General features: G+C 45.9%; 1 protein-coding gene across 6 annotated transcripts in view; it reads right to left on the bottom strand.

The window, feature by feature from the left end:
- LOC137426637 (zinc finger protein 407) overlaps positions 1 to 14675 on the bottom strand; it is a 115475-nt gene that overhangs the window by 32532 nt on the left and 68268 nt on the right. For 3 of the 6 annotated variants that reach the window (XM_068115349.2, XM_078779204.1, XM_068115351.2), the window contains 4 exons: positions 10599 to 10682; positions 10353 to 10473; positions 4335 to 4513; positions 516 to 691 (listed from right to left, as the gene is read on the bottom strand). In XM_068115349.2, the coding sequence (XP_067971450.2) occupies positions 516 to 691; positions 4335 to 4513; positions 10353 to 10473; positions 10599 to 10682 (560 nt within the window). The remainder of the gene's footprint in view (positions 1 to 515; positions 692 to 4334; positions 4514 to 10352; positions 10474 to 10598; positions 10683 to 14675) is intronic. The other 3 variants (XR_013623642.1, XR_013623643.1, XM_068115352.2) reach the window with 3 other exon arrangements.

Genomic DNA, 14675 nt, shown 5'->3' with positions numbered 1-14675 from the left:
GTTCCCCACATCATACCTCGTTGAAAGAGGGTTCAGCGCCGTGATGGTGCTGCTGACCAAGTATCGAAACCGCCTTGACATTACCAAGAGGGGCGATCTGCGTCTCTTCCTCACTGAGATGGAGCCAAACGTTCGTAATCTCGCAGCGAGTCACCAGGCCCACCCTTCACACTAACGGTATTTGGGCCTGTGATAACAGATTCCCAGTTTGCCTCACCTGGGCCTGTTCTGCTGAAACATTGTAGGTCGTGCAAAATAAAATAAAAAGTAAAGTAAAATAAAGTAAAATATTATTCAGAAAATATTTGGCTTCTGTTATTTTTGCTTCCTATCTACATAAATTCTGGGTGTCCGACCACGAACGATAGGACAAGGGGGGCATTGGGCTGGTCCAAGAGGGCAAAAGGGGGCGGTAGTCCAAAAAAGTTTGAGAACCACTGGGTTGGACCATCAGATGCCTGGATCATCTGATAAAATAAACCAACTTCAAATCTTTTTAAATGCACCCAACCGACCTGAATGATTATTAGCTGATCCTCCTCAGAAACCAGCACCTCCATATCATCCACTTCTGTGGTCTGAGGTTCAGGATCATGAGTAGGGGTAGATTCTTTGGGAGATGAGATGTTGCTCTGCACATACTGGGCCCCTCGTCCATGCAGACGGCATTCAAATGCCTTGGAAACGATGCCTGGAGGAGAAAAGGAAACAACCAGCAGCACATGATACTTTGTTGTTTTCATGTTAGAGGGTTCTGTAAACACAGGCAGCACCAGGGGTGTACGACCCCCGCAGACTCTGAAATGGTTTATTAGCCCCCGCTGGACTTAGTCCGAAGCGGGGGCTTATGCATTTGGTCTCGTCCGTCCGTCCGTCCTTCCGACTGTCTGTGCGTCCGCAACCATTTCTCAGAGAAGTATGAACCGATTTTGTTCATACTTGGCACAAAGATAATAAATACATGATGGTTTACATAGGCACTTCATTTTCTTTCGTGATTTGATCAAAGATGGTCGACTGGCGGCCATTTTAGTTGTAAAAAACCCGAAGTTGAACACGTCCCCATTCATTTCTCGGACATGCATTTACCGATCCTGTTCAAACTTGGCACAAGGACAATACATGAGGGTATACATATGCAGAAGATTTTGTGTTGTCATCTGACCAAAGATGGCCAACTGACACCCTTTAACTCCGTACAGCAAAATTACTAAAACCACGGCGGGGCTATGACATGTCATGTCTTTCTCTTCTTATTTTAGTTTACTTCGTTGAATTTTACACTGATATAATTAAAATGTCTCATAGTCCAAATGCGGTTTCTTAAAATAAACATGGGGATAAGGGTAGAACAGTAGTTAAAGGTCCACAAGATGCTATCACTAAAACGAACAAATCAAGCCGTCGAGAGACACAAATAGGACTGAGGGGGAAACATAAACTTATGTACAATGAGAGAAATAACCCACGATGGTGCCAATAAATAAATACCAGGACTTGCACATAAACAATGGGGAAAGGAGGAGGGCCTGAGCAAGGCACGAGTTGGTTTTGGGTCTCATGTGGCCCCGTGCAGGCTAATGCTGCACAGGGCTGGTGCAGCACAAAGACGGTGTGCTGCACATTGCTGTGCAGCACAGGGCTGGTGCAGTGGTGCAGCCAGAACATGGCTGGTGCAGCACAGATAGGTAGTCAAACAAAGAGAGAAGAGGGATGCAACAAACACATCCACCAAAATAACACATCCACCAAACCAACACATCCGCCAAACAAACATCCGCCAAACCAACACATCCACCAAACTAACACATCCGCCAAACTAACACATCCACCAAACTAACACATCCACCAAACCAACACATCCACCAAACCAACACATCCACCATTCTAACACATCCGCCAAACTAACACATCCACCAAACCAACACATCCACCAAACTAACACATCCGCCAAACTAACACATCCGCCAAACTAACACATCCGCCAAACCAACACATCCGCCAAACCAACACATCCGCCAAACCAACACATCCGCCAAACTAACACATCCGCCAAACTAACACATCCACCAAACCAACACATCCACCAAACCAACACATCCACAAAACTAACACATCCACAAAACTAACACATCCACCAAACTAACACATCCACCAAACTAACACATCCACCAAACTAACACATCCACAAAACCAACATCCACCAAACTAACACATCCGCCAAACTAACACATCCGCCAAACTAACACATCCACCAAACTAACACATCCACCAAACTAACGCATCCGCCAAACTAACGCATCCGCCAAACTAACGCATCTGCCAAACTAACGCATCCGCCAAACCAACGCATCCGCCAAACCAACGCATCCGCCAAACCAACGCATCCGCCAAACTAACACATCCACCAAACTAACACATCCACCAAACTAACACATCCACCAAACTAACACATCCACAAAATCAACATCCACCAAACTAACACATCCGCCAAACTAACACATCTGCCAAACCAACACATCCACCAAACTAACACATCCACCAAACTAACACATCCACAAAACCAACATCCACCAAACTAACACATCCGCCAAACTAACACATCCGCCAAACTAACACATCTGCCAAACCAACACATCCACCAAACTAACACATCCACCAAACTAACACATCCGCCAAACTAACGCATCTGCCAAACTAACGCATCCGCCAAACCAACGCATCCGCCAAACCAACGCATCCGCCAAACCAACGCATCCGCCAAACCAACACATCCGCCAAACCAACACATCCGCCAAACCAACACATCCGCCAAACTAACACATCCGCCAAACCAACACATCCGCCAAACCAACACATCCGCCAAACCAACACATCCGCCAAACCAACACATCCGCCAAACCAACAAATCCGCCAAACCAACACATCCGCCAAACTAACACATCCGCCAAACTAACACATCCGCCAAACCAACACATCCGCCAAACCAACACATCCGCCAAACCAACACATCCGCCAAACCAACACATCCACCAAGCCAACACATCCGCCAAACCAACACATCCACCAAACCAACACATCCGCCAAACCAACACATCCGCCAAACCAACACATCCGCAAAACTAACACATCCACCAAACCAACACATCCGCCAAACCAACACATCCACCAAACCAACACATCCGCCAAACCAACACATCCGCCAAACCAACACATCCACAAAACTAACACCGCTCGAAAACACGAGGTTTTACACAACAAACTTACTCTATACTGTTTTAAAGGTAATACTCACTGCCTAATCTTCAGTGCACGTTTTACAATATGACATACCTCTCGCAACTGTATACCTATATACCAACTGTATATATAGTGTACCTCCACCATTCGCGAGACCATGGAATACTCGACACGTCACTACATCACATGATTACTGTGTGGCCATTAGCAGCTCAAGGGTGGGTAGTTATGATGTTTGTTTCTTACCCTCCACTGCCAAACTCTGGAATTCTTTACCTTCCCATGTTTTTCCAAACACTTATGATCTTTCCCTTTTCAAAAAGCAGATTTTCTGCTTTCTCAAAAACTCTTAAACTATTGTCTCCTTCTTCACTTTTCTATCAATGCAGCTCTTTTATTTCGGCCTGGCTTCGATGAGGACTACATAGTCTGTGATTGGAGCCTTCTACATAAAAAACAAACAAAAAAAAACTACCTGTTCGAAGAGGAATCCACACTATGTGACCACATGGTTCATACTATAAGTTACACGATCTGAGGATCCCCCTCCTCCTTCCGCGTAACATTGTTATTCGTTTTTAGTCATCATGGAGGACCTTGTACATATATCATATGCAGCACACAAGACATTCGTAGACATCAGTGTACTTTTACATGAATGACAAAGACATTAGTAAATAATGACAAGCACATGTGGTATGTGGGATTTGAACCTCGTTCCGTGCATCATGAGGCACAAATTCAAATTGGGATTTAAACCTTAACAGCTCGGAACACAAACAGGCCATCTTTTGGTGGCTCTTTCGGTAACTCGTTCAGCATCTTTCTCACATACACAATGACAAAAGTTTATCAGAACTAGAGAGAAATAAGTGAAACATACAGGTAACCAATGGTAAAAGAGGGACTCACCTTGTCCAGAGAGCATTCTAACAATGACACCCCAGGTAAGTGATCCCAAATACTTGTCTGTTTGTCCGTTTTGTCCAATAGGCCTTGCCATCCATCAGATGTACTGAAGTCTGCCGTAAGCCACATTTACCTTATCAAAAACACGGATCAGACGAAGAGAGCGCTAAATGACAATTTTGTACCTGCATGCAGGTAGGCAAGGTCGGGGTTCTCAATGTCCGGGTGGTTTTCTTTCAGGTGGTTTCGGAAAACACTTGGGCTGTTGGTTCCAAAAGTGCAACGCGGACAGTTGTACATGTACACACCCTTGTGCCGACCAGTGCTCAGGATGTGCTTTCGGATGTTCTCGGGGCAGTTTGATCTGTTGGATAAGGAACAGCCAAAGGGGTAAAAATGATGGTCAAAGCTCTGCTGACATGAGGGGGAGAAGAGCACAAGTTAAAGGTCCACAGAATTTTGTTCAATGTGATATTGATTTTTAAGTAATAAACAAAGAAGGAAACGTCATTTTTTATTCTCATAGTTTTTTTGAGATGTTAAAGTTTAAAACATAGGGGCAATACACCTGGCCCTCACCTGGAAGAATAAACAGTACACTGCACTGACTAAAGGTATTTTAAACCAATTTCAATGGTTGCTAGGAGACAGTGGAGCGTGTGGAATCATACGAACATAATCATAAGACTTAAAACAAACAAACAAAAAAATACCTATTTTGGGGGGGAACCCACCTGTAAATCCCGAAAGGGGCAGATTTTTTTTTAATGCCGTGAACAAACTTTGGTACATCACGGGTGATGAAGTTTGTGGTGAAATTTCATCAAAATCGCATGTGTAGTTTCTGAGAAGAAAGCAAATACCTATTTTGGGGGGGTCAAACCCGGACCCACTTTGACCCCCAGTAAACCCCCTTAAACCCAGATTTTTTTTTTAATGCCGTGAACAAACTTTAGTCACAACATAACAAATATCATTTGTGCCAAATTTGGTCATAACCCCTTAAGTGGTTTCGGAGAAGAAGTTGCAAGTGTTTACGGACTGACTGACAGACAGACTGACAGACTGACAGACGGACAAAGCGCCATCGCATAAGCTCCCCGGAACTTCGTTCCAGGTGAGCTAAAAAGGCAACCCGGCAGGTACCGCCCTTAAAAAATGCAGAAAAACTTTCATGGTCATTACCTCATCTGTGTGACGTCATCAACGGAACGATTGTCTCAGCACACAGAGAAAAATGGCCGCACGACTCACATCAGACTCGTCAGAAAGTGAATATGAAGAATAATTTTCTGATCAAGAATCCTCAGATTATGCCGTGTGTATTAAAGTGATGGGAAAACATGGAATGAGGTGATTAAATGTAAAGGGAGATTTTGATTGATTCATTTTTTTTTTCTCATTCTTTGCGCATGCGCAAGATTGGAGGTCACGTCTTTTCGAAGCTGTCCATGCGCTCACGCTTTCGAAGTTAAGTAATTTTTCACAATTGTGTTTTTGTTGAAACTGTATCTATCTTTCGGTGTGTGTACCTATAGTGTGTCTTTAGTAAGATTCTTGGTGTTAATTTTTCATACATGTATACAAAATCGTCGGTTAATTTGTGTCGCGTATTTTGAGGCCTAGTAGGCTACCGTGTCCGACCTTGAGGCTTTGTTTTTCTCTCAGCGGTCCGTCGATTGCGCTGCAATTACTTTTGTTCTCTGTTTTTGTCCCAGTCTTTCACCCCATACTTCCTTGTTTAAAATCTCAACTCAAAAAAAAAAAAACCAAAAAAAATATTTCCTTCTCTGTTCTTATTCGTTTATTCGTTGTTCTTATTTGTTCGTTCGTTCTTCGATCACATGTTTCACCCCCATTTCCATTTTCCATTTCCCCAGATAGTTTTCACTGCTCAATTTTAAAATGTTTAAACTTTCTCCTGAAGAACTGTATTCTGTCGTATATTATAACACCTTTTTCTTCTTCTTCTATAAAAGGATGCTTTCGACTTGCTCACCAAATCTATTCATTCCAAAAAAAAACTCCATGTCTTACAGTTCCTCTTTTCTACATTCCCGAAACTCTCCTGCACTCCACCCCTCCTTCAGCGTCCTCAAATGTTTTTTTGACTCGAAGGTCACAAGAAACTCATTTTGCAATAAATGTTCGCAGTTTTGCAACTTTCTAAAATCCAATCTCACCCCTCCCCTCCAAATCTTCCCCATCACCCCTTCCCTCCAAAACTTCCCCATCACCCCTCCCCTCCAAAACTTCCCCATCACCCCTCCCCTCCAAATCTACCCTCTTGCCCCTCCCCTCCAAATCTTCCCCATCACCCATCTCTTTCAAATCTTCCCCCTTGCCCCTCCCCTCCAAATCTTCCCCATCACCCATCCCTTTCAAATCTCCCCCCTTGCCCCTCCCCTCCAAATCTTCCCCATCACCCCTTCCCTCCAAAACTTCCCCATCACCCCTCCCCTCCAAAACTTCCACATCACCCCTCCCCTCCAAAACTTCCCCATCACCCCTCCCCTCCAAAACTTCCCCATCACCCCTCCCCTCCAAATCTACCCCCTTGCCCCTCCCCTCCAAATCTTCCCCATCAACCATCCCTTTCAAATCTCCCCCCTTGCCCCTTCCCTCCTAAACTCCCCCCACACCCCTCCCCTCCGAGACTATCCGTTGCTCCTCCCTTCCGAGACTCCCCTCACCCCTCCTCCTCAAAGCGTCCTCCCCGCTTCTTCCCCCTTCCAACTTTCACCTTCATCTCCCCCAACCTTCTGCCTCGCTCTTCCCCCTCCTCAAATAACCCCTCACTGTGCCTCACCCAATCACCATCAAACCTTTTGTCCACCCCATTCTTCCCTTTCTCCAAGCTGTTCTGAAATCTCTGACAAACCTTCAACAGCTCTCCCTACCACTTCCTCCTCTTCCACATCTTACCCTACCCCTCCCCCCCCCTGTTCTGTATCCGATGCTCCCCCTTCCTCTTCATTAACGGTATGGACCTCAAACATCCGGGGCCTTCGCTCAAACTTGACTGATCTCTCCATACAGGTTGCTTCTGACAAACCAGACGTGATCTGCTTAACAGAAACTTTCCTCCTTCATGTCTCTGATTCCTTGGTATCTCTCCCAGGTTACTCCCTCCTCCGGTATGATAGACCTGAGCCTCGTCCTGGAGGTGGGGTTGCTATCTTTATAAAAAAAACTCTCTTCCTCACTCACCCTGCACTGCCCTCTCTCCACCTCACCCCCAGGAATACCTTTAGCTATGGCTTCCCCTTCGCTCCCACCTTTTGTTCATATGTGTGTTGTACCGTCCACCAAACAGTGATGACTCCATCTACATCTCGCTGTCTGATAATATGGACCAACTTCTATCTATCCATCCCAACTCTCTCTTCCTCATATGTGGTGATTTAAATTGTCACAATGCCAGTTGGCTGGGTGTGGGTACCTCTCTCACCAGCCATGGCTCTTCAGCAAAGGACTTCTGCGACTCACTGGGACTGACACAATCTGTCAATTTCCCGACCCGGATCTCAGTCAACGGAGCATCTTCTCTTCTGAACTTGGTTATGACTAACTTCCCTGAAAATGTCTGTTGCTCTTCTTCTGCTCCAATCGGCTCATCTGATCATGTGCTTGTTAAAGTGGACATCTCTCTGACCATTCTCAGAGAGCCTCCTCAGCGTCGACGAGTCTGGCATTTCACTCAGGCCAACTGGCACGGTCTTCAAGCAGCCATCAATCATCGGGACTGGTCTCCCATCTCTACCGCCTCTGACATCAACTCATCCTGGGAATTATTCCAAAGTAAATTGCTCTCTCTCATGCACAGATTTATCCCATCTCGTCTTCAGTTGTCATACCCTTCCTCACGTCCATGGGACACAGAATCTTGTGGTGAGGCTGTTGCCCAGAAACAACTTGCTTTCGTCTCCTGGAAAGCAAATCCAACGGAAGGAAATCTCATTTCCTTTCACAAAGCCCGAAACAAGTGTGTGTCCACCCTCAGGAGAGCCAGGAAACAATATCTCTCCGTTCTCAAGACCGAACTCTCTTATCTGTCTCCCTCTTCCAAATCCTGGTGGCGTCTGGTCAAATCTGTTTCTGGCGTTTGTTCCCCCTCCATCCCCTCCCTCACCTCAAACGGCTACACGGCTGACTCCGCACGTGAAAAAGCTGAATGCCTCAACTCTGTGTTTGCCTCTAAATCTTGTGTCCCAAACCCATCCCTCTCTGTACCCACCATACCCAGTCGTACCCAGCTGCTCCTGGACTCTGTGTCCTTTCCTCCTGACAAGGTGGAAAAGTTTCTGTGAACACTCGACTCTGATTCTGCAACTGGGCCTGAAGGCATCAGCCCACGGGTCCTAAAATCCTGTTCTTCCGCTCTTTCACTCCCTCTCTCTGTCCTCTTCACCCTCTGTTTTACTCAAGCTCATCTGCCATCTGCTTGGAAATCAGCCAACATCACCGCCTTGGACAAAAAGGTGCAAAAACAGATCCTAGCAACTACAGACCAATCAGCCTTCTCCCAATTATCAGCAAAGTCATGGAATCCATCATTGTTTCGGATATGAAATCTTTCCTCTTCTCCAATGGCTTGATCTCTGATCATCAATTTGGGTTCAGACCTGCCACTCTACTCTGGACATGTTGCTTCTGCTTTCTCAACAATGGATGGAGGTTCTCAATGCCAAACAGGAAATTAGAGCTGTCTCCCTTGACATATCCCGTGCCTTCAATACGGTCTGGCACCCCGCTCTGCTCACCAAACTCTCCTCCTTTCGTATCCATGGAAATCTCCACGCATGGCTGGCGGACTTCCTCTCTAGTCGTAGTCAACGTGTGGCCCTGAATGGGTTTCTCTCATCTCCTCTTCCTGTTCAGGCTGGAGTTCCCCAAGGCAGTGTTCTGGGCCCTGTGCTTTTTCTGGTCTTCATCAATGATCTCTCTGACTCTCTTGAAAATCCTCTCTGTCTCTTTGCTGATGACTCTACTCTCTGTCGCTCCATTCCTCATCCCTCAGATCGGCAGTCTGCAGCCTCCTCACTCTCTGCAGACCTGGACAAAATCACAGACGGGGCAAACAAATGGAACATGTCTTTCAATCCTGACAAATCTCACACTCTTACGATGTCTCTCCGAAAAGACCGACTGGACAAACCTCCCATCCACTTTCTGAATAATCCTCTCCAAGAAGTTCTGTCACTCAAGCTTTTGGGTCTCACTATCTGCCATGATCTTTCCTGGGAAAATCACATTTCAAATCTGGCTTCCAAAGCCAGTCACCGACTGGGCATCCTCCGTCATGCGAAGTCCTTCCTTGGCACACCTGAGCTCTTCACCACATACAAGGCTTTCATCCGCAGCTCAATGGAATACTGCTCTCCCCTCTGGGCTGGTGCTCCTGCCTCACACCTAGCTCGTCTTCACGCTGTTGAAACCAAAGCGTTCAGAATCATTGGAATCTCCCGCGATGAAGCTAACTCCAAGGGCATTTCACTCACTCACCGCAGGCAGGTTGGTGGTCTTTCCGTCTTCTACCGACTCCTCTCTGGCCTTGCCCCCCCAGCTCTCTCTGGGCTCTGTACCCCAAATATTCCTACAGGTCGCACAAGATCTGCCTGCAACCCTCTTATGGTTAAAGTGCCAAAATCAAGACTCTCTGCTCACCTCCACTCCTTCATTCCTCTTTTCTCCCGCCTCTGGAACAAACTCCCTCACTCTCTTCAATCCCACTCCACCCTCCAGGTCATTAAAACAGCTGTTCACCACCATCTCTTATCTTCCCCCATCCAAAACCTTGATCTTTTCTACCCCCGCTAATTTCACCCCAAATCCACATTTTTGAAATACCAACTTCTGTCCTGGAAGTCCTTGTGTTTTATACTTCTCCCCCTTCCCACGCCTCCTCCCCCCAAGCCCTCTCCCTCCCACACATCTCCCTGCTCTCAAATGATGTGTTTATGTGCTTCCCTTTCTCTGCTCCCTCTTCTCATATATTTTGTTTGTCTGTTTGATTTGTTTGTGAAATAAATGTTAGCTCTTTCACGAGCCTCGATTCTGTATACAAAAAAAAAAAAAAAAAAAAAAAAATAAAGGGAGGGAGGGGGATGGAAAGGGAACTTGAAAAGAGCAGGAAAATGGGCAAACCGGAAGCCTGACGCACGTACGAGTACCGGCGATCCAGCGTGCTCTGTGCTCCTGACCTGTACTCACACCATGGGCAGCGATAGGGTTTCTCTCCCGTGTGTACTCGCCGGTGCCGAGTTAGGTGAGACTGTGTCGTCGATGCAAAAGCGCACAGGTCACACTTGAATGGCCTGTCACCTGTGGATGAGGAATGCCAGAATTTAGGAATCATTGGTGGTGGACAGAGTTTCGCCGCATCCTCGGTAGTGGCACGGGGGTTGGTATTATCCTGAAGAGTGTGTGTGCCGCGTAAAGACTCCCACCTGTGTGCTGACGCCGATGCTTGGTGAGTGCGTGTCGCGTCCCTCCGGCAAAACCACACTGATCACACAGGTACTTCTTTTCTCCTGCAAAAGTGAATTTTTTTTTTTATGAACCCAAGCTTTTTTTTTCTTTTTTTTTGTATACAAAGTCGAGGCTCATGAAAGAGCTAACATTGATCACAAAAAAAATTCAAATGGACACAAAAAAACATATAATAAGGGGAGCGGGAGACAAGATGGGGGGAGAGAGAGGGAAGCACACAAGTACAACATTTGGGAGCAGGGACATCGGGAGATCTGTGGGAGGGAGGGGGCTTGAGGGGAGAAGGCATGGGAAGGGGGAGGGGGGTGGGAGAGGTATAAAACACATGGACCTATTAATAAGAAGCTTTAATAGTACCTTTAATCCTATTGAGTTTGTCACTGTCCACCAAATGAGCATGATTGTGCACAGACATAACGCTTTCCATGTAAGGTGAATTGGCTCTACGTGCTCTTCAACGTCATGAACATAGTGTGAACATATGGGGACATATGGGGGTGGGGGAGGTTGGGGTAAATTAAGATAATAAATAATTAAAAGGGAATAATCGGGGAGCTAAGGGAAGAGGGAATACCTCCCAGATTGTGACGACCACTCTGATCGTAGTGGGAAGGCTTTCGTGCTCCTGTGACCCTTTGGGCTATACCGGCGGGAGCTTTGCCCCTGGTAGGTCTTACCTAGCCAGGCAGGTCAACGGGTCGGAGCCAGACTAAGAGTAGTCACACATTTTTAGGGGTAGGGAAAAGTTTATTTTTCCACCTGGCCTAGTCACCCCCACCTTCTCAGTGGTCCTGTGAAGAGGGTTTTCCTTGTTTCAGGACTAGGTGAATGGCATCATGCCAGTCTTCTTCTTCTCCTTCCTCTACTTCTTCTTCTTCTTTGTTTTCGTCCAAGTCTTCTTTCTTTTCTTCTGTTCTATCATTTCTAGTCTTAGTTATTTTGCATCTTTCTTGTCCGTGACTCCCTGTGGGATCTGATGAATTCTGCCTCTGTGAAGGGTACCGGAAATAAACATGTCGCAGGTCACAGCCACCTGGTAGTTCAGGATCCCAAACTCTTTGGTAATGCTCTGAGAGGTTGATCTATCAACAGGTGTAAAATGTCGAAACCATGGACATTGGACATGCATGAGGGTGGTCCGTGCAGCCATGTTCGGTTGCATTCCTGAGGCCATCAGAGTGGCATTGTTATGACGATGTATCCGCATGAGTTTGTGGGACCCCATTGAGTGTCTTGGACTGGTCTGTAAATTTGTTTAGGTAACTTTGACTGTCCTCTCCTTCTTCTTTTTCTTCTTCTTCCTTGTCCGGGCCTGTTCACTACCTTTCAATGTTTCATGTATTTCTATCACTATGAATATGGTTCTGCAATCTAAGAATAACAGATCTCTACCTGCACGTACTAATCCACCAGCCCATGCACAGCGAAGCTCAAATCCATTTAATATTTGCTTTTCCAATGTCGGGGCTTTCGCTCCAACTTCTCTTCTGTGCAATATTTTGTTCAGCTTAACTCACCTGACCTGCTGGCTCTATCTGAGTGTTGGTTGGACAGTGGTATCTCCTCCATTTCTTTCAAGCTACCTGGTTACATTTTTCACCGACTTGATCACCCTCCTCTCATGATGGAGGACCGACTTGATCTCATGATGTTGGCATCCATGTTAAGGATTCTCTACCTTAAGCTTGTGAAGATTCTCTTGAAAGGGGCTCTCACGAGTTCATGTGTTTCCGCCTTGCTCTCCTGCATTCAACAACCTAGCTCTTCTTTCTGTATCGCTCATCTTCTTATGCCGCGCTCGATGCAATCTCACACAGCATTGACAGGTCTATTTTACTCCACCCTTCTGCACACGTCATGGTATTTGGTGACTTCAACGTTCACCACAAGGAGTGGTTGGTACACTCTCGCAATACCGACCCTCCTGGTATCGATGCCTATAATTTCTCAATCTCTCAAAACCTCACCCAAATTGTTTCCTCTCCCACTCGTATTCCTGACCGTGCTTCTGATGGAAGATACCTGCTTGATCTCTCAAAACTTCACCCAAATTGTTTCCTCTCCCACTCGTATTCCTGACCATGCTTTTGATGGAAGATACCTGCTTGATCTCTCAAAACTTCACCCAAATTGTTTCCTCTCCCACTCATATTCCTGACCGTGCTTCTGATGGAAGATACCTGCTTGATCTCTCAAAACTTCACCCAAATCGTTTCCTCTCCCACTCGTATTCCTGACCATGCTTTTGATGGAAGATACCTGCTTGATCTCTCAAAACTTCACCCAAATTGTTTCCTCTCCCACTCGTATTCCTGACCGTGCTTCTGATGGAAGATACCTGCTTGATCTCTCAAAACTTCACCCAAATTGTTTCCTCTCCCACTCGTATTCCTGACCATGCTTTTGATGGAAGATACCTGCTTGATCTCTCAAAACTTCACCCAAATTGTTTCCTCTCCCACTCGTATTCCTGACCATGCTTTTGATGGAAGATACCTGCTTGATCTCTCAAAACTTCACCCAAATTGTTTCCTCTCCCACTCGTATTCCTGACCATGCTTTTGATGGAAGATACCTGCTTGATCTCTCAAAACTTCACCCAAATTGTTTCCTCTCCCACTCGTATTCCTGACCATGCTTTTGATGGAAGATACCTGCTTGATCTCTCAAAACTTCACCCAAATTGTTTCCTCTCCCACTCGTATTCCTGACCGTGCTTCTGATAGAAGATACCTGCTGATCTCTCAAAACCTCACCCAAATTGTTTCCTCTCCCACTCGTATTCCTGACCATGCTTTTGATGGAAGATACCTGCTTGATCTCTCAAAACTTCACCCAAATTGTTTCCTCTCCCACTCGTATTCCTGACCATGCTTTTGATGGAAGATACCTGCTTGATCTCTCAAAACTTCACCCAAATTGTTTCCTCTCCCACTCGTATTCCTGACCGTGCTTCTGATAGAAGATACCTGCTGATCTCTCAAAACCTCACCCAAATTGTTTCCTCTCCCACTCGTATTCCTGACCATGCTTTTGATGGAAGATACCTGCTTGATCTCTCAAAACTTCACCCAAATTGTTTCCTCTCCCACTCGTATTCCTGACCATGCTTTTGATGGAAGATACCTGCTTGATCTCTCAAAACTTCACCCAAATTGTTTCCTCTCCCACTCATATTCCTGGCCGTGCTTCTGATGGAAGATACCTGCTTGATCTCTTTCTGTGTTCTCACCCCGGTGATTGTGTTGCTGATGTTCTGCCTCCAATCGGTAACTCGGATCATTCCACTGTTTCTGTTTGTGTCTCTTACTCCTCATTCTCAACTCCAGTGCATCCTTTTCACCGCACTGTGTTTCAGTTTGGGAAAGGTGATTGGGATGGATTCCGTTCATTTCTTGCTGATGTGCCATAGACCTCATCTTTCAGTCTTGGTCCTGATATGGCTGCCGCGGAAATATCCCAATGGATTTGCACTGCCATGGACGTTTATATTCCCTCACGTACCTATCAAGTGAGGGTCCATTCCCATCCATGGTTCACTCCGGCTTGTGGATCTTCCAATTGTTCATCGTAACCACTATTTCAAGCAGTACCAGGTGCAAGGATCACTGGAGTCCAAATGCCTGTTCCACAAAGCAAGTAACCATTGTAAAAGAGTTCTTGAGGATGCCAAGAAACAATGTGCTGCTTCAGCAGCCGATTCCATTGCGACTCAGCGGATTGGCTCTCAGGACTTTTGGCGGATTGCCAACAGTGTACTCAACTGCAATAAATCTTCTATACCTCCTCTCTTTCATGGACCAGAGGTTGTTACTTCACTTCTGGATAAGGTTAACCTCTTTTCAAACCACTTTGTTTCTAATTCAACACCACTCAATGATCAGGGATACCCTCTTCCTGATTTTCCATCTCATACAAACTCTGATATTCTTGTTCCATTTATCACTCCTAAGAAGGTTGCCAGAATTATTCGTACCCTAGATGCCTCAAAAGCAACTGGTCCTGATGGAATTCCTGCGATTTTATCGAAGATG

This window comes from Myxine glutinosa, chromosome 5 (assembly GCF_964187855.1).
Source record: "Myxine glutinosa chromosome 5, kmMyxGlut1.1, whole genome shotgun sequence".
Taxonomy (NCBI): domain Eukaryota; kingdom Metazoa; phylum Chordata; class Myxini; order Myxiniformes; family Myxinidae; genus Myxine; species Myxine glutinosa.
This window is presented reverse-complemented; position numbering and strand designations above follow the sequence as displayed.